The sequence below is a fragment of the Aphelocoma coerulescens genome, chromosome 3, assembly GCF_041296385.1.
Source record: "Aphelocoma coerulescens isolate FSJ_1873_10779 chromosome 3, UR_Acoe_1.0, whole genome shotgun sequence".
NCBI lineage: Eukaryota > Metazoa > Chordata > Aves > Passeriformes > Corvidae > Aphelocoma > Aphelocoma coerulescens.
The window spans coordinates 1,871,345-1,897,596 of NC_091016.1; the positions used below are offsets into that span (position 1 = coordinate 1,871,345).

Below are 26,252 nucleotides of genomic sequence, written 5' to 3' on the forward strand. Positions count from 1 at the left end.
TCCACCTGAAAACCTGATTTTTCCAAGATCTAGAAGCATTCCACACTCCCAAAGCCCCTCACGTATCACGGCTAAACCTTGGGATGCCATTTCTCCAGAGGGCTATTTCTCCAGTGGGGTGTCCCCCTTCTCTTTGCTGCCAGAAGCCTTTCCAGCAAGAGTTTCTCTTCCACCCAGCCTGGTGATAGCTCCAGGCAGGCCAGGCATGAGCCAGGAGGGCACTGGGGTTTCATAACTTAAACATGAGAACCTGCAGCTCTGCAGGAGTGAGGCAAGCAGACATAAATCAAACGGGCAGAACGTCTCAGCACCCATTCCATACCGGCAACTGACACAGTACATGGCAAGGCTGGCAAAAAGGGGGCAGGGTTCCATCTTCAAAAAGAGAAGGAATTCCTGGGAAAAGGCAATGGTCAAAGAATAAAACAATAGAACAAAAGCAAACAAACAAACCAACTTCTCCCCACACACACAAAAAAAATCCCACCCAAAAAACCTCACCATCTTACCACCCCTGAAAACTCCACAACAAATTCAATGAAATGAAAAAGCAGAGACAGGGAGTTGGACAGAAGGAAACATCAAAAGGAATTGTGAAAGCGATGGGGCACGGAGCAGCAGGAGGGATTGAAATGAGAGGGAAAGTAGAAATGAGCATTACAATGTGACGGGGTGGGGGGTCAGCAGAAACACTCAGAGATGAGAGGACAGCGGAGGAGAGGCCCAGTTAGAGACTCATGTGGGGCAGGAAAAGGCTGCTCTGGCTGCAGCTGGACAGGCCAGACCTGGACAGGTGAGAGTGGTGGTGATTGCCCAGCCCAGAGCAGTGACACAGCTCTCACACTGTCTGCCAAGACATGGAAGTGTTCAAACGCAGACTGACTGTGGTACCGATGCCTTCAGATTTGTCCTCCAGGGGCTGCTTTCAGTGTATTTAACTTCTGCTATTGTCTCCCCTTACACTTTTCTGGGATAAAAGCATCCTTGGATAGGAAGTTGACCAGGTTGTGGGTCAACAGGGTTTTCTCTTTTCAGCTGTTCTCATGATACCCTCCTATTTAACAGAACTACTGAAAAATTCATCAGGGATGAGGGTTAGAAACATCTCTCTCACTCAAGGCAGTAGGTCTGCTGCCCCGGCACACTAACGTCCTTGAGCAGTGCTGGGATAGGCTGTGGGAGCCTTGGGACAGGGCCTTGTGCTAAAAGCAAAGTCACTGCCCAGTTCTGAGGTCACCAGTGACAGCTGCAGACCCCCTGCACTGGTCCCACTTCCCACAGGAAGTGGCTGTTAAAGGGCACCCACCCCAAGATGGTGCTTGTCTTCCACACAAAATCCATCTCCAGTCAGTAGTACTAAAACTCTCCAAATACATTTATTTATCACCGATGAAAATACTGTACAATGGCCCGGGGAAGGGGTGGGGGAAGGCAAGGTATTAAGTCTGGCTTTCATCAATGTCCTTGTCAGGATCCATGGCTGCAGCTTCGCTCTCCTGCTGCTGCTTCTTCCAGAGCTTTGCCATAGCCAGGAGTTTGAGGTTGGGCTGATTGGCAGTGTCTTCCGGGAAAATGTAATCATAGTACTCCTCCCATCCAGCATCAGACTAGAGAGAAAAATACCACAAAGCAAGCTTAATTTGCATGTTAATGTTGGCTATTAGGAGGTGCTTCTAATAAGAAAGAGAAGAAATTAGACAAATACTAGAAAATTAAGCCCCGTGTTTGTTATCCCAGCAGCTGACTCCGTAAAGCACAAAGACACCAAGGGCTCACGGCCACCACTGGCATGTTTTTCCTTACCCCATCTTCGGCCTGCAGCTTTCTCCTCTTCTTTATCTTCTCAGGCATCAGCTTATCTATCCTCTCCTTAGTGGCATCGGTCCCAAACTCATCCTCGAAGCTCCTCCAGGACTCCAGCAGCATGACCCTCTCCTCCTTCTCCTCGCAGCTGCGCATGGCCTTGTTGGCCTCCTCGTAGATCTGCCGGCAGCGCGGCAGCCGCTCCTCCCTCCCCGCCGACAGCTCGAACTGCGCGAAGCTGATCCACACCTGCGGGCACGCACAGCAAACCCCAGCTCCAGCCTCCGCTCCGTGCTGACACAGCCAGGGCGGAGGTTGAAACAAAACAAAGCAGCAAGGAAACCCAAACATCAACACATGAGCAGGTGCCCAGGAAATCCCCGTCTGGCTCACACCCGCGAGGCTGGCCCATTTCAGCAGGACACAACATCCACGTCAGCCACGCGCAACAATTTCGTGTGGCCGTTTCAAGTGGTGAGAAACCCATGTGAATTTACTCAATGACAGCACCAAGGGACACTGGAAAATCACAGTTCTCCTTGCAAAGTTTTTGCAACTAAGATCCCAAAGCTGCTCAGCAAAGAGGGCTGCGTGGAAAAGCTTCTTTCATCTGAGACGCCTGCTGTTGTACGGCATTCAGGAACTTCCCTCCCCCCTCCAGAGCACAGGTATGGGCCTGAACCTGGGTTGATTTGACCCAAGGCAGCCCAGGCTTTCCCTGCCTGTGGGCCAGGTTCAGGGCCAGCTCCGTGTCCTGGGCACCCACACACACCTTGACGTGCTGTGTGCGCTGCAGCAGCCGCCGGTAGAGGTTCCTGGTTTTCTCATACTCCTCTTGCTCAATCTCAAAGTCAATGTAGGATTTCCAAAGGACCTGCAACAGAGAAGCCTCCTCACCACCATGTTCGTTCCGAGCACAGGGAGATACCGGGAGGGGAAGAGAAGGGGTAAAGATGAGATTTCCCTGAGAGAAGGTTCGGAGATCGGGGTGCATTCACTGGCGCCACAGGCTGGGATTAGGGCTGAGCGGCACCAACCCCGGTGCGCATCATCCCCTCGGCTTTCCCCTCCTGTTTTATCTGGTGGATTGTTCACGTGTTCATCAGCCACTGTGCAATAGTTCCACAAAACTGGCCCCCTCCCCGCTCACCTCTGGCATGTCCAGCCGGGGCTGGCCGATAGCCAGCTCGTAGATGGCCCGGGCGCGGTCGATGTCCCCAAGGATGGTCTCCAGCTCAGCAAACTTAATCCAGGATGTGCAATTTTCCGGTGCAAACTCCAGGAATTTTTCATACAGCTTTCGGCAGCGGTCAAATTCGCGCAGTTGTAACTCCAGCTCAATGTAACCTTTAAACAGTTTGTTTTTTGGACATTTACCTATGGATGTCCCCTGTTAAGCAGAAAAAAACCAAACCTCTTAGTGATCTTTTTGAAGGAAAATAAAACCCGCTTTATTTTCTAAGCGTTTCTTTACTCCCCAGTGCTTGAACTACAACTCATTTTTTTGCACTGTTCATTGAGGTTGTTCAGGGCCAGTAGGAAATTCAGTGTTTGCAGAGCAAACGTGCATCCATAAACACCAAGAGCCTGGGAAGCAGAAAACATCATCACTTGTCATACTTTTACGTAACGTGGGCTCCCCACGGAGCGTGAGTGGAACTTTTAACCCTGGTTCATCAGCTGAGCACCTGAAGGGAAGCACAGTCTGTACCAGCGTGCCCGGTGAGCAGTTCCCAAGCATCTCATAAAACAAAATGATACCAAACAAACTGTGGCCCCACGCTGCTCCTCCCTGCACAGAGGATGGCGGCCCACCCCAGCCTGCTGGCTGACAGCAACGGACAGCTGGAGAATAGTGTCTTTAAAAAACATTTTCTTTCTGGTATGCCTCAGTCTCTGAAGAAAACTGTCTGTCCTAAGCCAAGCTGAGGGTGATTTTGGATTCCTAGTTTGGGAATCTCTTGAAGAAACAAGGGTTAAGAATGGGCATATCTGAGACAGGTTGTAGTGAACCTGACCTTGGAGTCACTTCTATAGACAAGTACAGTTTACTAAGTGATGTAGCTTCTGCTCCCTCAAGCCAATGTGAGGCAATTTGAGACGGAATTCCCTCCCTGCCATTCTCCTGCACAACGTTCCTACACATCGATTGCTTTGGAATTTACTAAAAATGGAGGAAACCACCACTTAGGATTATCAGTTTGGTCACTGCTGTGGCCCTCCAGCTCTACAAACGCCGCTGGTATTTCAGAATATGCTCAAGTTCTTCTCCACGTGCCCTCTGTCACTGTTTTGGTGGAAGCCCCATCAGTTTGCTCTTTAAAGTCAACCACCTCAACTGCTACCAACGCTGGATTTCTCTCAAAATGCCTGCTGCTGTCCCTGAGCTTACGAAGAACATCTGAACTGAAAAGAAAGGAACTTTTTCATTTCAAAAGATCTTGCTGCCCCATCACACCCTGCTGTCCCCCGACATGCTGACATTCACACAGTGAACCTGCTCAGCAGCTCCTGAGCCTGCCTGAAGCCCCTGTGATTGCTTCTGTCAGCAGCAGTTGTCAGGTCCTAATTTCCTAGAGTCAAACCTCCCATTCATCTACAACAAAGCTTTTTAAAACCCTATTGTTGGAACAAGTATCACTGTAAGGAATCAGCAGCAGCTAAGAACTTGCAAGAGCACTAAGCTGATGTGGGTGCTCTGCATTCAGAGGAGTGCTTTGTCATTTCAGCCCGGGGCTAATTCATCAGAACAAGCTACGTTTCTTTTAAAATCGTTTCTTTTAAAATCATATGTGACAGTAAATGCCGGCCCCTGCAGACTTCTGGTATGCTTTATTTTAAGTGGATGAAACCAGCAATTTAGAAAGGACAATTTAAGATCTTTTAATGACATTCCTGTGTTACTATTAATTAGTGAAGTCAGTTATGGCTCTGACAAAAGCTTACCAAAGCCCTTCTGGCAAGGGGGAGGTTTTTCTGTCGAATTTCGAACTGTGCATACAGCAGCCACATTTTGGCAAATGTAAACTGGAAGAGAAAGAACGAAGTGCTATTTAGGCTGGAAAGTCAGTAGACAATACTGCACGCATTCCTTAAAAAAACAGGCATTCCTTCTACACAAGATACTACTGCTACTGCAGGTAGCCTCATTTGATCTCAGTGTTTTCCTGATGAAAGGTTGAGAGTTCATTACCTAAAGCAATCTCTCTAGGACAGGACAATATATTGGGGTGAAAGGAAAAATGGCCAGGACAGAAGTCTTTTAAACCAGCGAAAATAGTTTTTTAACCCATCATCGGCTGGCAAAACATCAGCTACTGCTGAATCAATTAACAGCTAATCAGCCTTTAATAGCTAGAGATCAATCTGACACTCAGATGACAATAAATGACAAACTAGAAAAAGAACAACATGAACTAGGATTTTCTGACACTCCAAAGCAATGCAGATTAATAGTTGTAAGGGTTCTGCCACACGGATATTTCAGTTAAAGTTCACAAGCAAAAAAAACCCCCACAAAACTCCAATCAGCCTCGAAGACCAATTGTAATGGGGAAGACAGACCTGAAAGCTGTTCTGTCAAACGCAGTAACCTCAGGGGTGACCATGAGGGCCACTGGATGCTATAAAAGGTGCTAGCCCAGTAAAGCAGAGCCACAGGTGCCCTACAGAGCCTGGAGAGACACCGGGCTGTGAGTAGCTATGAACGGATCCCGCCTGAGGAGGAATGCAAGCAAGCAAAGACTACATGGTCTTCCCTGTGTACTGACTACGTGTAGTGTCATCTTCTTACAGTCTACTCAGCAACTGTATTGATAATTAGCAACTGTTTTATCATTTAATTATTTGAAAATACTGGGAAAACCCTTGTGTTTGATGTGTATGAGGGAATCTGAGACCAGTGCTTGTCCTGCAGTTTCCCACCGGGGATGCAAATTACAGCTGTCTTGCGCTTTAGCTTGAAGACATCCCTGTCCATTTTGGAAGACTGATGTTTTGAGAAACTGGAAGGGATACCTGAAGTTTTAAGCAAAGCCTCCGTGAACCTGCTAGCAGCCATTTGGAGCTGCTTACACACCTGAACGTTGGGGTGGGGGGGGGAAGAGAACGAAAGGATCTTATCTAGGGCATTTTAACCCAAAACTCAACCCAAACTACTGGAGGAGCCATACCTTCTTGTGGGGCAGGAGCTCAAGGCATGCCTGGTACACCTGTCTGGTTCGCTCTGCATCCTGCAAGAATGGGCAGTGTTAAACACTTTGTTTACTGCAGAGATTATGCTGAATTTTGAATCCTGCAATGACTGCAAGACTACAGAACAGTATTCAAGTCAAGCTGGTTAGAATCAGGAATGCTTATCTACTTAGTGTGCACAGTTCAAAGGCGGTAGCTTCTGAATCAGCAAGACTCACCTTTCCAAAGCAAGGTTCAGAGCTAAGAAGCAGACAATACAACAAGGAGCGTCCCGGTCGTGGGAGGAAAAACATGTCTCTTCCTTTGACAGACACCGAATAGGTGTTCTGTATTCAGAGCAGCTCTAATATTCCGTGACTGGAAACAGAGTAAGTACTTGCACAGCCTCGAAGGCCGCTACAGCAACAACGTGGCTGCTTCACAAACAGTTTTTGTTAACTGTAAAACTGTTTCACAAGTCCAGGTAACAGCCTGGCACGGGCAGTTCAGCTGTGGCCAGAAACACCCACTTCTGCTTTCACCATCAGCGTGTTGCTGGGTGAATTAGGGTAAAACAAGTTTGGTTTTTTTTCCTCCCCTACGCACAGGGGGAAAAACTGGAAGAGGAGAAATTCTCTGTACTTAAATAGTAAATCCTGCAGCTTGTTACACAAAACTAACAAGACAACGGAATATCTAGTTCTTGGTTTTCTCATTAAAATATCAGCAGCTATTTACTACAAAGGAAAGGGAAACCCCTGAGTTGTCGCTACTTGCCTTTGCCTCCAGCTCCTCATAGAGCGCATAGTTAATCCAGAGGTAGATGTACCTCTTCCAGTGGCGCTTCTCCTGGATGGGGGGCACGTTGGCGATGGCTCTCTCGTACACCTCCCGCACGGTCTCGGCGTCCGTGTCGCTCTCCACCAGCCTCAGGTAGTCGAACCACGCGTCGTAGTTGTGGGGGTTTGCCTGCCAGAGAGAGGGACGGGGCAACAGCACACAAACCTCAGCCACTGAAAAGAGCAGAGCCTGATCCTTTACTCAGTCAGAATTTCCCCTTTAGAACAGATCACTGGAGCATTAACGAAAACCATCGGTCTTGGGGATGCTTATGGTAGAGATTTCAGGTTAAAATATGAGTTTGTTTTGTTTCGTTTTTAGTTTGCCCCCGGCATTTTTGTCTCAATGAAGGCAACCCGAACGAAATGTGAGAAGGGGTGAGGAATGGTGAAACGTGCAGTGTGGACTGAACAGCTGGCAGGTGTGGCACAGCTGTTCCCTCACAAAAAAGGTATTTATGCACAGGTGAGGTCTCCTGTAATGGCTACTCCCTAACTGAAGTAAAGTAGTAACTACAAGCTGAACTGCATCATCCCTGAGGTGTGACTCAAAAGGGGACCAAAAGCCTTGAGTTCAATCAAAAAAACCTCGCCTGCACAATCTAGATTAGAAAGCAGAAGCAAAAAAAGCTGTGAATGCAAACATCATTCTCTTCCCCATGGACAGAATTCTGGCTCTAAAATGAACACTCCCTTGGTATTTGTTTTTGGACTGACTTCCAAGGGTAACGAGAAACTCCTCAGGCTCAGTATCACAAAATACTCGCGCACCTTAAGCAGCGGCCGGCTGCACAGTGAGCCTGGAGGGTACCTGTCACACGTACCTTCACCTCCTCCTCATACTGGAATCTCCTCTTGCTGACAATGATGTCCTCGATTCCCCTCCTGTCTCCAAACTTCTTCTCAAAGATGGTGTAATTCTTGAAGAGATTCTGGGCATTCTGCTTTGGAATTCTATCCAAGGCATACTTGTAGATAACCCTCACTCTTTCAAACTGAAAATATTAAATATAATTTGAAAAATATTTACAAAGCAGTTTCTGTCCTCCCCCAGTTTTTCCAATGAGCTCTTGGCAATGTTTAACAGAATGCAGAACTGTGGAACACCTCAACGTAAGCGATTGTTTTGGAACAGGAGTACCACAGATCTCCCTGAAGAGTAAACTTTGAGGGGGGGGGGGGAAATAAACCTGAAAATGCCAGTCCCCATCATCTCTTATTTGTTTACAGGTTTAGAATATTTAAACCATTTTTAGAATATTTAAACCATTGGTTTGGTGGTGCTCACAGAAGGTTTTCAATTTCTTATCAGCGTGGGAACCTTAAGAGACTGTGAAAAACATCTGGACCAATCTGGTTTTCTATCATGCAGGCCTATAACCTCTCAGAACCTCTCTAGTCCGAGGATACAGGTTTGAGCCAATGCTGGTGGTCTTGGGCTTGGCAGATCTCCCTTAGAGCTCATTTTATTGACAGCACCAAGAGGCAACTAGAGGTGAGCAAAAAACTGTCTCCCTAACCCGGACTACAATCACCAGGTGCTGGAAATGACAAGTATTGCAGTGAATGTTAAACAACGGCCTGGAGTTTCGATATCCAAGGAGAAACCTTGGCATGACTCAGAGGCATTACGAAGGAGATCTTACCTCTTTCTGGTTCTCCTCAAACTTGGCGAAAGCCACGTACAAGTGCTCATCCATGTGGTCTTCCCCAAAGAACTCCACGGCCCTCTCGTACACCTTCCTGGCGTGGGCAAAGTAGCTGTGCTTCTCCTCGAAGCGCGCGTACTTGATCCAGTTCTTCACGTCGGGGTGAACGAGGACGAGTGCAGCTTTTGTTAAGGAAACAGCGGTGGCTGAGTGGCACATCCCCAGCTGTGTTCTTCCCTGGGACCACTGGGTCAAGGACTGCATCAAACAACTCCCTGGAGTGGTATATGCGGGGAAAAGCAAATGCGGCTGGGAAGAAAGAAGCCTGACAGCTCTGAGCGTGCAAAGGCTTTGTGCCTTACTGAGACCTTAAAAAGGGCTAAGGGTCAGGGAGAATCCGAGGAGAAACCTGAAACAAACGATGACCACAAAAGAGCTGGGTGCATGAGTGCAGTTAAACAGACACTGCTGAATCTGGAGGCTTTCTCTAAGCGTGCTTGTAACACCTCCTGCTGGCTCCCAGGGTGGTGGCTCATTCCCGGCACACCACAGTGAAAAGGAGCACAGAGCCACTGCTGCACATGGAACACTTGGGAAGGAAATAAAGAACGGAGACTTTAACCTGGGCAGGAGTCACAAGGCACTGAAAAGGATATACCTCTCGTAAATGCTCCGTGCTCTGTCCACCTCCTTGTATCTCAGCTCGAAGTTGATGTAGGAATGCCAGGCTTGCTCCTCTGGCTGCCACTCCATCCACCGTTCAAACACCTGGCGTGACCCAGCAACATTGCCCAGCATCTCCTCCATGTAAGTATACTTGTACCTGGGCAAAGAAGATTGAGTTTCTGCAATCACGTGGTGAACACGTCAATTCAAGGGCTTCTGGAGTGCTTCCTAAGAGCGCCCCTGAGTTTCCCTCACCTACTTCCTCCCACCCCAGAAATGCCTGTGGACACAGCTGTGACTGGCAGCATCCAGGCACACAAGCATCCTCTTCTCCCAATGCTCTTGTCACTTAAAAAGCACTTAAAAACCTCTCCAAAACTTCAGCCTTCCTCCTTCTGTCCAGACTAGCCCGAAGACTTGGAGAAACAGGATAATCTGCATAATCCCAGAATAGCCAAATGCTGTGCAGTCTTTGGGGCTAGAAGGGGTGCTCCCTGCTCTGCCAACATACCAGAACTGGTTCACCCTGGGCAGGGTGGTAATGGCCCGGTCCCAAATGTTGCGGGCATGGTTGACCTGGCGGTTCTTCATTTCCATCTCGGCATATTTCAGCCAGAGGGTGACGTTCCTGTAGTCCACATCCAAGGCACGCTCGTAGATGGAACGGGCTCTGGAAAACACGAGTACAGGGCAGGTAAAACGTGCCTCCGAGACACTGGTGTGTGTCAGCACAAAGGCTTATAAGAGACACCGGCAGTTGCGTCGCTGTTACCTCTGGATTTCCTTCAGGCTTTCTTCCCATTGTGCGTACTTTATCCAGTTGCTGATAACAGTCCTGTTCTTTCTTATGTTATCTTCAAAAGTCTGAGGAGAAAATTACATCTGTAAGGGAGAAATCCTTCTGCAGACCACTCGCATCGTAAATGGCTTATGGGCTATTACTATAACAACGTAACAGTACCCCGTATATAATGTGAGGTGCTGCTATCCTTGTCATTATCAAGAGTTCCCAATATCCCACATCCACGCAGCTGGGGTAACAGATATAACTCAGTACGACACTGTAAAAACTGCCTAGCAGAGAAGCTAGAAATGTAGAGCATCACGTAGGACAGGGCTAAACCCGAGTTCCTACAACCCGGCACCTGAAATACTGACACAGAGTAACAGCTGACAGCACTAAAATAGTCCTTCAACTCCTCAATGCTCTGCTTAATGTTTTGACAGCAACACTACCTGGACATCTGGAATCCAGTCACTGCAGATATGCACGGACATATTTGGATACACCAGCATGAATTTAGTCACGTTGACATGCATGTACCACTGCACTAAATTTTTCTTTAAAGTGAGATGCCGTATTTTTACTCCCTGGATTTAATAGGCTGGCATCAAATGTGCTAGGGAGGTGTCAGTGAGGGCAAGTCCGGCCTTGTGTTGTGGTCAGGATGACTGCTGTTGGCACGTCACGTGTGGCTAAGCAGGTTTAACACAGCTAATGGCAGCAATGAGCCACCACATCCACAGAAGAGATAAAAAAAGGCAAGCAAGGGAGACCTGAAAGGACCAGCAGGACCTGGGGGGGGGTGATCAAGGACACTTGGGGGGCCCTGGTAATTCTCCCCTCGGTCCTGTCAGCAAGGATCACGGAGAAAGCTCCCTGCTAGGAATATGCTTGTTTTGCTCATCCTGGATAGGCATTTCCAAAGGAAAAAGCTGAGCAGAACCATAAGCAAATTTGCACAAGCAAGGCAATTGTTTTAAAAGAAGAATTACAGCTCAGCATTACTGCAATGCAATTCATGTATTTTTTTTTGTTCACATTCTTTTATAGCGGCTGGCCAGATGCTGGTGGCAATGAACAAAACGCCTGTTAATTGTGTAAATAATTACCCTTTCTGTGCTACGGACAGGGGCACAGGGGAGATGATGTTTGCTACCAGATTTTGTCAAGCAACACCTCTGTAACTTACACGCTTTGATCAAGGGTAGGATGAAACAGTTAGGGATATTAAACATTTGGTATCCACCTGGAAAGTTCACAAGAAATACAGGCTACATCTTGCTTAAATTAAAAATGGTATAATTCCAGTGCTTTATGCGAGTGTCGAGATTAAGCTCGTTTTTTTACTGTACCTTCCTCTTCCGGAGTTTATAGTCATTTAGCTCCTCAACATCTGTGATCTTCTGCTGCGGAGGCGGTGGGAGAAGCTCGAGTTCCCTCTCCTTTGCCTCTCTCAGAAGCTGCTCTGCTGTGATCTGAACTTCGGCGGGTGCCTTGTTCTTCACCTGCAGGGCAAGCGCAAAGCGGGGCTCGGGTCACATTTTCTAACGCGGCGGCACCGAGCTGCTCAATTGCCGCCGGCGCCCCGCTACGCGCGGTGTTGGCCGCAGCCCGCCGGGACCCGCCGGGACCCCACGGCCCGGGGCGAGCGGGCAGCCGGGGGTCCCGGGGGGTGCCGGGGGGTTCCCGGGGGGTCCCCGCCGCCCTCCCTGCCGCCCACCTTCGCCACTTTGGGGATGCGCTGCTTGCCGGCCGCCGTAGACGCCATCTTGCCGCCGCTCCGCGCGCGGGCCCCGCCCCGGCACCCCTGACCTCACGCAGCACCGCCCGAGCGTCGTTGCCACGGTGACGGCGACGCGTCCGTTCCGTCCGTCCTGCCCGTGGGACTGTCTGCCCCGTCCGCTCCGTCCGCGGGTCTGTCTGTTCCATCTGTTCCGCCTGTCCCGTCCTTGGCACCGCCCGTGGCCGCTCCGCTCCGCTCCGCGCGGGGGACAGGGCAGGTGAGCGCGCGCCGCTCCCGCGCCGCGCCCGCGCTCCGCGGGGCGCCCCCTGGCGGCTCGGCGCGGGGGAGGGGCGGGTCTGTCCCGCGTGCCTGAGGGGGTCGCTCGCGCCCGGGGTCCGTGAGGGCGGCCCGGGGGTGTCCAGGGACGGCGCGGGTGTCCGGCCCCTGTGTCCGGCTCTCGGGCCAGCTCCGGTGTCCAGCCCCGGTGCCCAGCCCCGGTGCGCAGCCCCGGTGCCCAGCACCCGCCCCACGCCGCGGTACCGCCCCCAGTACCGCCCCCGGCCCCGCCCCAAGCGACCGGGGGTGCCGCGCAGGAGCCTCATGCAGTCCCTCAGACCTCTCCCGACTCGCACCCCCGAGGTACGTACAAGTTCGGTGCGTTTTGAGCCACGAACACAAAAAAAAGAAACCCGCGTGGAGTCTCACTTGTGCTTCAAGAGGGCGTTTGTGTGAGGAGGCGGGAGGGAGCTGCCCGGAGCTGGGGAGGGCAGCGCCTTCCCCGGGTGTCCCCGGGATGCTGCTCCGTGGGAGGAATGCCGGAGTTGCTGCAGAACAGCATTTCCTCACGAAAAGGGTACGTTTTTACTGTGTAAATGCTACTTTCGCTCCCCCGGGGCTCTGAGGGTGTTTAGGGGGGCTGCTGGAGGTGGGGGTGCGGTTTTTTTGCGTTAAGTTAAACAGTTGACGATGAGAATGTGGCAAACGGCTTTCCTCAGCTGAGGTCATCTCAGTGTTAAGCCTCGGTCGATGAATGGCACTTTAAAGTTCGTGTTTGTTTTTATTTATGAAATTGACGCGTGTTTGTAGAAGATGTGTTGCTTCAGGTCAATTTCAGGACTCGCACTGGCACGTCTTGTTTGTGAAAGGTGTAGGAGTGCGGATGACTTTATCTGTGGTTAAAAGGTGTAAATATCTGCGTTTCTTTTGGGTTTTCACTTTAGTTGGGAAATGCGGTGCCTAATTGAGCGTCTCATCTGGGTTTGGAGTCGCTGTTAGAAGTGGCTGTCGCGTTTGGCGGAGTGGTGAAACTGCTCTGCTCGTCTAGGTGTGTTGGTTTAGACTTTGTTTTTGAGTTAGCACTGCTATATTTTGCACATATATTTAAGAAATTGCGGGAAGCCGTTGTTTGGTCGCTTTATTTCACGTGCCTGATTGTTGGCTGGGTCAGAGTCGGCTGCAGCACTGAGCAGACACGCAGCTGAGAGGTGTTAGAGCTGAGGGGATGGTCACGGGTGGTTTGAGTACCTGCTGCCCCTGTGTGTTCTAAAGCTGCTGGGCGGATCGAGAAATCACTTGTGCCTGGCAGATTTGCGAATGCGGAACCACAAAAACGCCCCCCACCCCTTTTTCTTCTGCGTAGGAAAGCAGCAGAACTTTAAATAGCCACAGAACTTCGGATCCCCTCTGGAATTTAAGCCCTGCTGTTGACCTCAAAAGAAAATTGAGGAGCAGTTTTGGACCAAATACAGTTAACTCACCTGAAGCTGCTGTTTAACCAGGACGTTGTTCCCCTGATTGTTTGCAGCCTCCAGCCTGTTTCCCCTGACTGCCCACAGCTGAGCCTCGCACTGAAGGCCTTTGAGTTTGAACCTCTTGGTGATGAGCTGGTTACCATGGAAATGAATTAATACAAAAGCAGCTGTAGCCTATTAAAACAATTAATTTCCTCTGTAGGATCCAGACAATAGGGGTGATTGCCTGCTGCATTTCAGGTGTGCACGGTGCGTGCAGTGTGGATCTGTGTGGAGGTGTACGAGAGCCAGGCACCGAAATCCATCGGGGCTGCCCCACTTAAGAGTTTTTATGAGAACGCACCTGAAGTGACTGTGTTGGCAGTGGATCGCAGCGGGACTGCTAGAGCAGCAACGTTTTCCTTGGTTCTCAGTGCAGCCTGGAGGATGGCCACGATAACCTCTTCCAGGGGAAATACAGAGGTAGTCACTGCCAGAAGGACAGAATCACGCGATGCCCCAGGCATTATCGGCCTCTTCAGCCCTCTTACAGAAAACCTCTTTGGAATGATTGATGTCGCTTACCTCTTGTAAGTAATGGTATTTTAGGTTATCACCTTTCAGGCAAATATGTTACACTTGAAACGGCAGAAGACATTCTGAGCCTTGACATGATGTGACATAATGACTTTCTGTGCTGTTTCTAAAAAGGGGAAGAAAATCTGCTTCCATGTCTGTCTTCCAAGTCTGTGTGACTGTGCCAACCTGGGTCCCTGCCATGGGGAACGAGGTTTAATTCTAGGCTAGCTTCCTTTTATCAAAGCTCAGAAGAAATGCTATTAAGTAGCACCTGAGAAAACTCTCAGCAGACAGGCCGTGTGACAGACAGATGTTGGTGGGTCACTTAGGTTTTTCCCCCTTAATAGCAAAAATCTCGGATAACAGCTTTTTTTGGGGAAAAAAAAAGAGATGTGTGAAGAAACATACGAATGCGAGGGAGTGTTTAAGTCTTGCATCCCAAATTTACTAATACAATTGAGGATTTGAGAATCCACGTGAATTTTTGTAATGGTAGAACACAACTATCTGGAACTGAAGCAACAATACCAAGTTAGGATGTGGATGATGAAGTTTTATTGAGGCCTGATCCTGGGAACGCTCTTATACGGGGCTAATTTTGCTGTTCTAGCAGGCCGAATTCACAGTCAGTCACTTTTCCATGTGGAGTTTCTTTAACTTGTGCAAAATTAAACTGTTTTCATAGAGAAATATCAAATCTTGCTTTGACACTCTGCAATGAGAAGAGTGAGGTTATAGCCCATGCTGCCTTTCTGGACTATCCAAATTGGAATATCACTGATCAGGCTGAATGGGAACCCTTCCTGCGTGATAACTACACCAACAACAAGTGCACTGTAAGTAAATGGTGTGATTCTAGTTGAGTTTTCATTTAAGGCTCAGGTGTAAAAAATACACGTGGGCATCTCTATTTTCGGTAGATTTGAGGCATTCAGGATGCAGAAACCCTCGTGCTGACACGAGTATCTTAGTCCTGCAGTGAGCTTGTTTGGTGCTGTGCTGCTCTTTGCTTTGCCTACTGGCAACTTTCACACGGGCTCCTTGGCCAAGCTTGTGAATTTCTGGTAGGATTTACGGACTACAAACAGGCCCTTACGAGTTTAGGACTCAAGTGCTTCCCCATCACTGAGTCCAGCTGGGAGCTAGATTGTGTGATTGTTGAGAAAATACAGAAAATGTTAACCCCAACCACTCAGGTGGGCAGCACGTTCCGTAATAAGGTGTTGGCAGTGCCGCAGTTATCTCTGTGCATTTGTTCACCAGTTCTCCGGGGTCTTCTGAGATGTTAAGCAATGGCTGGGAGGTGAGCTGACAAAAACAGCAGTTGTGTTTGAAAATGTGTGCTCTTAAAAGAAACACAATTACAGCCAAAGGGAGTGTACAGAAAGGACCTGTGATTTCTTTGTAATGGACTTTCTTTGTCCCCTGAGCGGCACTTTGTAGGCAGGCACAGCCACCTCATTCAGGGTACAGCTGCAGCTGCTCCGGGGGTTCTGCTCTGCTGTGACCTCCCTCGGGCTGTGTGCTCCACGGGACCCGGCGGCTCCACGGGATCCGGCGGCTCCACGGGATCTGGTGCAGCAAAGCCACAGCTGACTGAGGGGTGCAGGGACCTACAGAGAAAAGACAAGAAAAATAAGTTACTAGTCAGAACCAGTCGTGAAAAATACCTTGAAACAGACAGGCAGCAGAGCTCTTATTTTTCTAGAATGGGGTTTATTTGCTAAAGTAGGTGTAGAAGATTCAGTGTTTTATGCTTCTGCATCGGCAGAAGCTCTAAACATTTTCTGGGTATAACTTGATGAGATGTCATTGTTAAACTGCAGGTTAAATCCATGCAGGTGTGCTCTTCAAAACTGAGGTCATCTGAACATGGGATTTCTGTGAAGTCCACTTGACCTGTCTTTTTCCTAGAGCACAGAAATAATTTCAGGGTCTGAAGTGAGAGTTTAGACTTGTGCAGACTGGAAGTAGTGAAGATGCTTTACTGGATTGTCGGGTTACCAGCACTATTCAGAAACTGTTACAGTCCAGGTCTGGTTTATTTGGTGTCCTCCTGGACCTCAAACAGTAAATTTTTGTTTTCATTTCTTCCCTTTGCTTTTAAAGAACAAGGGAACAAGTAGCCCAATTTTTAGAAATGGCTTTAGATATTTGTTACAATAGCTTGTTGTCTTGGTAGTGGTCCATGTGCTGCAGCCTCTATTGAAATCATTCTTGCTCTTAAATTGCTGAAGTTTATTGGTGACTCTAGCTATGGCATTTTAATTGAATATTATACTATTCAGAGGACCTCAGGTTTTTCCATTTAAAATATTTTTTGGTAGAAGTATTTTTATCTACAGGCAAACCTTCATTGACCCAGCACTTGTAATTAATGTGCCAGGGAACAGCTGAATTAATAGCCCTTGTCATTCCAGCACAGGGGTTTTCCAGGTTCACTGGAGATGCACAAGATACAGGTGTCTATTAGTCTGCCCTGTTTCTGCCTGGTGTTTGTGTGTCTAATGATGTCATCTTAAATTTCGTAATTTTTCTTACTACCTTTAAAGAAGAAGCACTTTAGGATCATGAGAAGTATGTGTGCTTTTGGTTTGAGTTTTTTTTTTTAACCTAAAAAGAATGTCTTTGTCGGACACATGCTAAATGTTAAATAATGTTAATAAATGAATGTTGTTAGTCGAGAACTAATACTGTTTAATATGAAATGCACAGTGTGTATTGCGGTCAAGCTACAGTAAATGGAGTACAAAGTAAAAATGTTGCAGAAGCACAAAATGATATCAAGCACGTTAATCACATAACTTTATCAACACATGCTTGGAAGTCACTTACATATACATAGCTGCTCCTTGAGTGCAGATCATGTATATTGGAAATGTATATGCATACTAATGCTTGGGCTGATGTAATAAACATGAGCTGCGTGCATTCCTCGTTTCGTAGCCTTTGAACACGCTGTTCGTGCATCTCTTTGTGGCAAAGGAAGAATACACGGCTGAATGTTCCCAAGAAATCGTTAGGTGAGTTCCTGTGTAGCCTTGTGTAGTGAAGCATGTGCCGCCTTCTGCTGTCAAGTCAAGTTTGTCAAGTCAGGCTGTCTCATCCAGATACCATGTCAGAGGTCTGCCAACAGAGGCCTGGTATCTTTAATATTTCACCACTGTGGAACTGCTATTAAAAAAGAGGATGTTTGAAATGTAAAGATTGGGAAATTTGAAAGAAATAATGTTGGAAAAAAACCCAGTAAAAATTACCCAGATGAATTTCACGTGGTATTGTTTGCCAGAAATGTTTTAATTTCTGAGCCATGTGGACTAAAGAAGGAAGATTAGAGACACTGGAGAAAAACATTTATGTATTAAAAAAGCTAGCTGCTGTCTGTCATTGATGGGTGTAATGATGAAAGACTGAATATGTTTGTTATTTGTCCAGGAGAGCTTTCATCTTACTACCAGAACTGCAGTTTATACTTCTCTTTATACCGCCTGAGGAGAAGTTAGGTAAGAATTTAATACTGTTTTATTCTTGAAATGAGAGCAATTGCAAACTAATTAATATGCACTGTGAGCTCCTTGTGGTGTTCTCTTTGTAATACTGAGAGCAGTTATCAGTTTCTAAAGATGTGGAAAACATAATCTAGAAGTATCCTCTTGTGAGGATCCCTTGTGCAAGAGGTATCTGTGGTTCCATGCTCGCTCCAGCAGCTGTTCAGCAGTCTGTCCATTCCCTGCAGACTTTAAATTTGCCAGAAACAGGACATCAAAAAGGAGTAAAGATCTCAAAAATCAATTCCTACAGGTTTTGTGATGATTTCTGGTTGAATAGAGAGAAGAGATTTGAAATTGGCACTTTCTCTTACTTAGCCAAGCCAGTACAGATTGGAAGAGGACACTTTGGTGAGGCTCAGGGGGGCTGCTGCAGACATGGAAGGAAACTTGGGTTATTTTGTTTAGAACAGAGGTACAAAGAAAATACACGTGTTAATCAGAGAACAGCATGTCACTTGGAATTTTAGTCCTGAGTTCAGACTAATAAACCAAGCATGCACTTAATGGAGCTGAGAAGTGTGCTGGAACTTTTCTGATTCGCCAGCTTCTAGGCATCTTGGTTCCAAGTCCTACCAAAAGGCTGTAGTGGTGTGTCAGCTACAGAAAAGAGGGCTTGAATGAAGGGCTTTGTCAAACCCACCCTGGCAACAAACATCAGCTTTCCCTCAGTGCTGACAGAGATTCTCCAGAGGCATAGAGAATTGGCTTTACTATTTTTATAGGGATTGGATTTTACCAATTTCTGATTGCTTTGAAGCTTATTCAGGTTTGGAATGCTGGATTAGTTAGATGACTTGGGTGACCATTCTCCCATGTTTATACTGCTGTCATTTCAGCCTCATTGCCTAACTTAACAGATTTGGAGCATTTTGCTATCTGTGGTTTAAGTTTGAAACTCCATTTTCCTCAGACAGTTTTGCTGTTAATTTAAAGCTCGCATAATGAAGTTTCTCCATTGCCCCCGGCAGGTTTTTGTCATTCAGAGCTAGGCATGGGGAATGTCTTTGAAAGGATGACACCTCTTCCAGGCTCACCGATGGAGAGACGCTTCACCTTGCTGGCATGCCCCAGGCATCGGTGTCACCCACAGCTGTACGTGCGCCAAGCAAGGTAACGCAGCTCCTCGTTCTGCTTCCCATCTGTCTGGGGGAAACTGAAGCATTTTCCTTTCTTAATTTGCAGCATCAGTATCTTGGTTTGACTGCTCTGGTTTTCTGTGATAACCAGACTAGGTAGTTCTAGGATTATGCTTGTTTTGTTTTATTTCATCACAAGATCAATTCTATTTTTTTGAAAAGTAGTGAAATGTGTAGAAAGACTGTTTTTTGTCAGAGATGTTTATTCTGTGATCTGCTGGCTGAATTAGACCGCTGTGTATTTTAGGGAATGCATGTGGTTTCCAGGTTTCTTAAAGCCTCTTCCAACTTGTTTTTCATTTTCTTACTGTTTTGTGCTGAACAGTCAAACAAAACTTGAATAGGAAGGTCTGTTACCTAAAAGAAGTAAATAAGACCAGAGAATCTCTAGTTCCAGTAGTCTTTCAGACATGAAAAGTAATTTTCTTTTGTACAGTTTTTCCTGTGGAAGTGCTCCTTACCTTGGCTTTGGCTGTGTTTTGGGGGAGCAGCCTCCTTGGCCTTGCTGAGGGAGCTGAAGAAAATGATGGGGTAACACATTTCTCCTTCCGTTGTGTTACCCTTTTTGATGGCCCCAGTTTGGAGCAAAGATTTGATATGCCCACACAGTGTGCCTTTAGCAGAGCTTTGCTCTTGCTGTGGGGTCCCAGTTGTAAATGTCATTAAAAATGTGAGACAATTATTTTCTCCTTTCCCCTCAGCACAGCTGCCTGCAGTGCACGAGGCAGACGTGCATTTCCCTGCAGCTTGTCTGTTCTCTCTACCTGTGTGGTGACTGTTGCCACCCTTGGTTTTTCCTGCCATGTGTGTTCTGCCTGTGCCAGTGTTGGGTCCAGGACATGAGAAATGCCAGGTTTCTGACCCAGGGGTCTGGTGATTTTCCTGTTGTTGTTGCTGTGGAGATGCTTCCCTATAGTATGGTTGAAATAGAACTTGTATCCATCAAATTTTGGGTTACTTGTTGTCCTCTTCACAGGGGGAAGACTGCAGGTAGGGTAATGTTTTATGAAGCAGTAATTTGATTTAACTGATTTATTCTGGAGTTGGTTTTGCATGTAGTAAATGTAAGTGTTGCTTTGTGGCTAGGTAGCAGAGTTGTGATTAAATTAGCATTTCTGATGCCTGCTGGAGTGGAAGTTTAGGGAGCAGCACGTTCCTTGGACACTCTATCAAATGATAGGGATGTGGGGGGGTCTGTACTGACCGGTGCTCGCAGATGGTGATGCCACATTGAGTGTGTCTGATGTCTCTGCCTGGTAAAACCACGCTTGTTTGTTTATGGGCTGATTCATGCTGCCAGCCTGGGCTGGATTCTGACAGAAGCCTGTCTCTGAGAGGTGTTTCATTGCACATATTGAATTTTACCAAATGGCTCTGAAGCAAATCTGCAGCTTGTGCTCCTGTTGCTTGGCTTTTGAGCATTTCAAGAAAAAGGCCAGAGTCCTGACCTTTGCCCCTTCACATCTTCCTGCTGTGGTTCCAGATATTTCAGTATGTTGAAAAGCACTTTCGTACTAACTCAATGAACAATTGTTAGGCTTTTTGGGTGTTTCTTTTGACTCATCTACCACCTATCAGTAAGTGGTAGACTTTTATGCAGAGAGGATATCGGTATAGGTGAGTTAATGCCTAAAGATTTAAAGCCTTTCCATATGTCTTGGTTCCAACTATCATACTTTTTTCAGTTTAGGCTGTAATTTTTTTTTTTTGATGGCCATTGGATATTGTCAATAGAAATATTTTTTTGCATGACTGGAAATGTCAGTTAGGCCGTAGCAATATTCCTGATAAGCGCTACCATCTTGTCTGGGATTTCTGTAGTTCATCATGAAAAATAAAAATCGCTTTAGTTTTGTTATTATTAGAAAATTAACTGGGGAATTGGTTTTCCTCTGAAATAACACAGTAATGACATAAAATTCATACTTCAGTGTTGTCCGTCAGTAGATGACGGGTAAGGCTGATTTCTGTTTGCAGAAGGAGCGTTGCCTTTCCCTTTCCTCTGCATTCACCTCTGTGCTTCGCTGGCATCCATAGTAACGGTCAGCGGAGCCCTTAGAGACTCCTCTGTGTCCTCTGTGGACGTTGTCCCCAGCCACCTGCCTAGCAACATGTTCTGGGGCAGTGAGAGGAGATTAGGGTAATCTCTCTTCCCTCTTCCTGTACTTACAGAGGGGGAACAGCAGCTGTAAATTGATACTTTGCTTAACCATCCATTTTGAAAGTTACTCTCTGTCTGGCCTCTGTAATGTGAGATGTCAGCAGTGTGCCAGAATGCAGCCCGCTAAGCTTTGATGTTTAAGGTTCTTGCTGGTATCTTGTCTAGATCCTGTCATTCTTGGGCTTGTACCCTGTAGGTAAGAGTCAAATTTGCAGCTCTGTGCTCGTGCTCACAGTAGAGGAGTTTCATGGCATTTTTGTATTGGAAAGCTACTGGGGTTTGGAGGGTTTCTTTACTATTTTAAAGACCGTAGTACTGGTGGAAGATACTAAAAAGAGAACAAAAAAGTTGAAATGGTTGTGTTCCTACAGTGTAGTGTGCATGCAGATGAATGGGTGTGAGTCCCATTGGCTGTCACAGGGTCAGTCTCCAGGAGTTGCCATCTGCACCTTTGTGTGTGGCCTTGTCTTGTGTCCCACGGGGCAGAATGACGTAGGGCACTCGGAGCACTTGGCACAAGGTTCCGTTTGGAGGAGGTGTGTGTCTATTATCCACCCCATGAAATAACTGCATTCAATTAGGATACAGTCTCACTCTGTTACCCCTCGTAGTTTGGTTTGTTTGAGGTTTGATAGCTCATTAGCAGATTTGCTATACTAATTAATTGTGTTGAGGTGGTGACATTCTGATAATAGAAAACCTCACTGCGGCTTTTCCCTTGGGATACTTCCTGTGAAGGAGATAAGGGTGACCATTTTGGTTTGAGAGATAAAGAATGAGTTCCTTAAGTTTTTACAGAGTTTTCATTGTTCCTGGAGCCTCCTTTTAGTTGAGGGGGAAAAAAAAAGCAGGAACAAGGTCAGGATCCAAGGGTTTCCTAGCCTTGATTACAAAGGTGGTCTTATCTAGAGGTCATGTCCATTCTGGTGTGCAGGAGCAGCAAAACCATCCAGAGTCCCCCTGACTACCTCTCCTGTGCTGAAGTCAGGCAGTGCTTGGGAGCTTGGACAGTGTTTGATACCATGAGAAACAGAACCTCTTTTGCCCAGCTGTGTTATTTTTAAGGCTCCTTCCAAATCCAGAAACACGTAAAGAGTGGCACTGAGAATCTGTTTATTGTTTCTGGATTCCTGCCTGTGTGGAACAATGATCTACAAGTTACAGATATTGCACCCGGGCACTTCCCTACCTGAGCAGTGTGGCCCTGGAGCAAAACAGGATTTCCCCAAAACCCAGGGAAGCTCTGAAGTTCTCGGTTCTCCCTGCAGCAGCAGGTTTGTGCATCCCTGACGAGCGAGGGTCGTGCCGCAGGCTGGTCCCGGTTCCCGTGCAGGAGGCGGCTTGTGCATCATCCCAAGTGAGCGAACAGCCGCGTCCCGTTCCCGGCGGGGCCGCCAGGTGGCGGCAGAGACCGCGCGGGGCTCCGCCAGCTCCGGTGTCGCCGGGGCGGGCTCGCCGGGACGGGCCAGCGCGGGCGTGCCCGGGGTGTTGGTGGGATAGCCGAGGTACCCGCCTGCTCCCGGCCTGAAGCAGGGAGGGCTTCCCCTGCAGTTTGTTGCACTTGTTCCTGATGGCAGCCCAACACAGCCCCAGTTTCCTCTCTGCTGCTTTTGGTTGCACCACTTAATTCCGGCATTTTTCCAAGAGATAAATACAAGTGGCTTCATGTTATTGACAGCAGTCGAGTGTTAGAGTTGGTTTGCCACGAGCCTTTGTGCCATGGTCACAGCGTGTGTGACTAATGAATTCTACCACTGCTCTGGTAAAAGTGCTGGATTTTCTTGTTCAGAGTTACGTTCATCCTGGCTAGGAATAGCAGTCTAATGGGAAAGAGTCTCTGTTGCCTGTTTAAATAAAAATCCATGTAGACTGGGACCTGTACGAGTGCTCCACCACACTCATAAGGAGAGTGAGGCAGGAGAAATTTGAACTGGGATTCCCTTATATTTTGTTGAGGAAAGAGAAGCATCTCCACTGGGCAGTACAGATTTTGGTGGGTTCTGCTGACTTTTGGGACTGGTTGCCTCTCTGGTGCTGAGACTCTCACTTTAGTGGGCACTGGGGGTGTGTCCTAGGTGAAGTGATTTGTGGGTGCAGGCTTTGGAATGAATATTTGTGATATTTTTCCATATGTTAATGGAGTAGAACGGAAGTATCAGGACCTATTAATGGCAGAGCCTTAGGACATTACCTGATCTCTCTTTTGTAGGATGGAAGATTATGATGATCTCATGCTAATCTGGATACCTCAAAGTGAGACTCTGAAGGAAACCTACGGTGAATATCTCCTTGTCGATCTCATAGAACGTGAAGGTGAAGAAAATCAGGCAGCTGTTTGTGAGGTCAGTCTGCCATGAGCTCTGGTTTAGTCTGATCATAGCATTAGAGATGTCCTGTGTGACAGCTCACTCTAGCTCAGGGAATAAAATCAGCAGCCCACCTGTGGAAGGTAGAATTCATGGTCTGTACCCACAAAGTGCCCTTCTCAATGTCGTTTGTGTCTGTCCTCAGGAGTGATGTTTCCAGTTCAGAAATGAAGCAGCAATTCCCAGTTCTTGTGCAGATGTCTTTCAAGGAATTTGGATGGACCACGTTGAAGAAGCCATGTTGTCATTTTAGACGTTTGCATTTCAGATGACCTGATTTCATTCCCAGTGAAAGCTCATATTGCATATGAAAATGAGCAGCCAGTAATCCTTTCACAGTTTAAAGTGCTGTAGATAATTTTTCTTTCTCTTGGCTCAAATGGATTTTTGCTGAAATGAAGACAAACCCAGGAATCAATTTAAATAAGAAAGGAGTGGTAATAGTTATCCTGCTGAAAATTCCTGTTAAGATTTTCATGTGTTAGTAATTGTGCATGGTAGTGCAAGCTGATAGGCAATATAACCTCCTTAATTCCTGAAGTCTGCTTTTTGTGGCAAATGGTTTTGTAAAATTGCAACATGTAATCACTGCCATTGGGAGCCAAATGAGAAACAATGCACCATTAGTGTAATGGCACATTGCAGAGGGCCATTGCTATAAATAATACATTTCAGTGGCACGTTCAGAGCTCCATGTGAGACCACCGAAAGGTGTTTCAGGCCCCCCGTTTATCCGGGCAGCCGCTGCCACGGCAGATTGGGAAGGCACCTCCACGCAAACCACGATGGATGCCAATTTTCCCTGCGGAGAACGAAGCTGGCAGCCTCTTTTTGCACATATGGTAGATGGATTGGTTAATCAGCCTCTGCTGAGCCTTGGGCCTGAAATTACATAGCAGCCAGGCAACTGCACACCCCAGCTTTGTTGGTTACGCAAACAAGGCAAACAAACAATCACTTGTTGTTTGAGGGCAGAAAAATTAAACGTCACACTTCTAAAAGTCTTTATTGAAGTGCCGATGGCCTGATAAAACAGCTGTACAAATCCAGCCTTTGAGTTTTCTTTAGGTTTATAAAGGCTTTCATTGTGTATTGATGAGGAAAGAAAATGTGTTTTGATAATGTGTTTCACCAGAAAGTTGCACACAGTACTAAAAATTAAAGAGCTTCCTTCTTCTAGAGTTGTCTCAGGTGAAAGCCAGAAGCTCTCCAGCATGCCAGTTCTCCCGGGTCCCAGTGTGTTGTCTTGCTGAGGATGCAGCTTGCTGGGAACTCCAGCAGCAGTCAGGCATCCAGAGTACCGTGGGTGCCAGCATTGCAGGGATCCCATCGCTCCCATGTTTGCCAGGGCGTTTGGTTTTTAAGACTAGCTCTTGGATTTTTTCAGAACACAGAAATATATTTGGGGCTTATAAGTGCTGCAAACAGTACATGCTGCATTAGATACTCCTTATATAATACATAATTGATTTCTTGAGTTGTTAATTTCTTAGGAGAGTAAAATACACTTTTCAGTTTGAGCCCAATTTAGGTGCAGATCAGTGTCTGGTAATGTGAGAACCATTACAGCTATCTGAATGCAGGTTCTACTTCAGCTGCACTCTAACTTTAAAGAGAATGATGCAGTTTTTGAAGTATGTTTTTTTATTTGCCGTAACAAATATTTTACTGAAACACCAGGTCATTATTTGGCCCATCTCTAGAGCTAGTATTCTTGCAAGTCATAGCTAAAAAGGAATTAGAACATCTACTGCAGAGGTCCTAATACATGTGTTACAAGCTAAAAGTTAAAAAGGATATTTAGCTTCTGCTGAAATAGTTCCTTTATACTTTTCTGTAATGCACAGTCAGAGATGGAACATAAAAGTTGATGTTTCAGAAGTTTTTTGTTCAGTTTTTTTTGTCCTGACCTAGAATGACAGGTTTGTGTGACATGGCTTTTATCTTCCAGGTTGGTGGCACTGCAGTAGGATTCATGAGCTTATGTTCTCACGTGAACGTTTCCTTGTTTCAAGAGTGTTTTGACTTAGGGCCTTTCCATGGACTCTGTAAACCACATCCTGAGGATATTCTCAAAGTGCCACGGAAGCCGAGTGTTCAAGGAGGTATCTGTATTCTAAAGTGCTAAATAGATTAAAGGTGTGTTTGTGTCTAGCTCCTGAGTAGGTTCTGCAGGAGGCTGGAAAAGGATGTATAGCTTTACTAGCAAGAAAACACAAGTTTAAGGTACCTGTTTTTGAAGCAGGATGTCTGGTGTTTTTTAATTGAGGAGAGGAATTTTGATAGCCTCAGTCTCTGACTCAGAGGCTTTTTTTTTTGTGGGGAGCTGGCCTGTGCCAGCTGTGGGATAAATGTAGGCTTCAAGTTTCAGAAAGCTGTAGCATGGAGTATACTGTCTATCAGATATAGCTGTGCTGCTAAATGAAGACGTGATTGTAAAGTCTGGTGGTGAGGGGAGCTCTGTCAGTAGCTGAGCAGCTGGTTAACTGTGCCTGTTATGTTGTCCTATTGACTCATGTCATCTTTCTTCCTTGTGGTTCAGCTTCTGCTCTCTTTGCTTATTGTTTGCAGTCTCCTGGGTTACAAGATTTTGGGAGATCAGGGACTGTCTATTTATTCCACTTTTATATTGGACACGATACTGCAACACACGTACAAGCCGCCTTCCTGCGAGTGATAAAAACCAGTAGCACAAATATGTCACCTGTTTGTAGAACAGAAGTGTCATGTAAATGATTTACAGTTGTTGTCTTTATTTTTCAGTGTCAAAGGGCTTTTTGTGCAGAAGGGCAACATTTTGCTATCTACTAATTATCAGTAATGGAATAAAACCCCTCCACCATTAGGTTGTTATGGATCTGCTTTTCTGAACACAAAGCAGCAGGCAAAAAAGGCAACCAGGGAGCTGCAGGGCTGTCACCAGCTGGTACCTCGAAGCTGGCAGTCACAGAACAGAAAAGGGAGAGAAACAGGTCTCATAGCTGCTCCTGTGGACTTCCCCTCCCCTGCAAGGAAGCATCTTGCACGGAGGAGACGGAGGAAGCTGCCTGTCTCCTGTTTGATCCTGTGCTCCTGCAGCTCCAGGAGCATTA

General features: G+C 46.9%; 2 protein-coding genes across 7 annotated transcripts in view; one reads left to right on the forward strand and one right to left on the reverse strand.

The window, feature by feature from the left end:
* Positions 1-1,354: 1,354 nt before the first annotated feature.
* On the reverse strand, positions 1,355-11,711 carry CRNKL1 (crooked neck pre-mRNA splicing factor 1). The gene is made up of 14 exons (XM_069008755.1): positions 11,635-11,711; positions 11,267-11,419; positions 9,903-9,994; positions 9,642-9,800; positions 9,121-9,287; positions 8,462-8,640; positions 7,640-7,810; positions 6,754-6,945; positions 5,976-6,035; positions 4,750-4,830; positions 2,954-3,193; positions 2,576-2,677; positions 1,804-2,052; positions 1,355-1,607 (listed from the first exon to the last, which is right to left on the reverse strand). The coding sequence occupies exons 1-14, from the start codon at positions 11,680-11,682 to the stop codon at positions 1,440-1,442; spliced, it is 2,061 nt and encodes a 686-aa protein (XP_068864856.1). The 5' UTR covers positions 11,683-11,711; the 3' UTR covers positions 1,355-1,439.
* Positions 11,712-12,199: 488 nt separating this feature from the next.
* Positions 12,200-26,252, forward strand: part of CFAP61 (cilia and flagella associated protein 61) — a 90,919-nt gene continuing 76,866 nt past the window's right edge. For 3 of the 6 annotated variants that reach the window (XM_069008756.1, XM_069008758.1, XM_069008760.1), the window contains exons 1-8: positions 12,286-12,490; positions 13,629-13,957; positions 14,632-14,782; positions 16,893-16,969; positions 17,382-17,449; positions 18,466-18,607; positions 23,004-23,136; positions 25,112-25,265. In XM_069008756.1, the coding sequence (XP_068864857.1) occupies positions 12,431-12,490; positions 13,629-13,957; positions 14,632-14,782; positions 16,893-16,969; positions 17,382-17,449; positions 18,466-18,607; positions 23,004-23,136; positions 25,112-25,265 (1,114 nt within the window). In that variant the 5' untranslated portion in view covers positions 12,286-12,430. The other 3 variants (XM_069008761.1, XM_069008759.1, XM_069008762.1) reach the window with 3 other exon arrangements.

Bases quoted from the DNA above. Each gene is read 5' to 3' on its own strand.
- CRNKL1 (XM_069008755.1), bottom strand. From the start codon at position 11,682: ATGGCGTCTACGGCGGCCGGCAAGCAGCGCATCCCCAAAGTGGCGAAG. The intron at 9,288-9,641 runs GTATGTTGGCAG...TTCTTTGCCCAG, and splicing joins CCCAGGGTGAACCAGTTCTG to GTACAAGTATACTTACATGG. The intron at 6,036-6,753 runs GCAAGTAGCGAC...CCATTCTTGCAG, and splicing joins ATGAGGAGCTGGAGGCAAAG to GATGCAGAGCGAACCAGACA.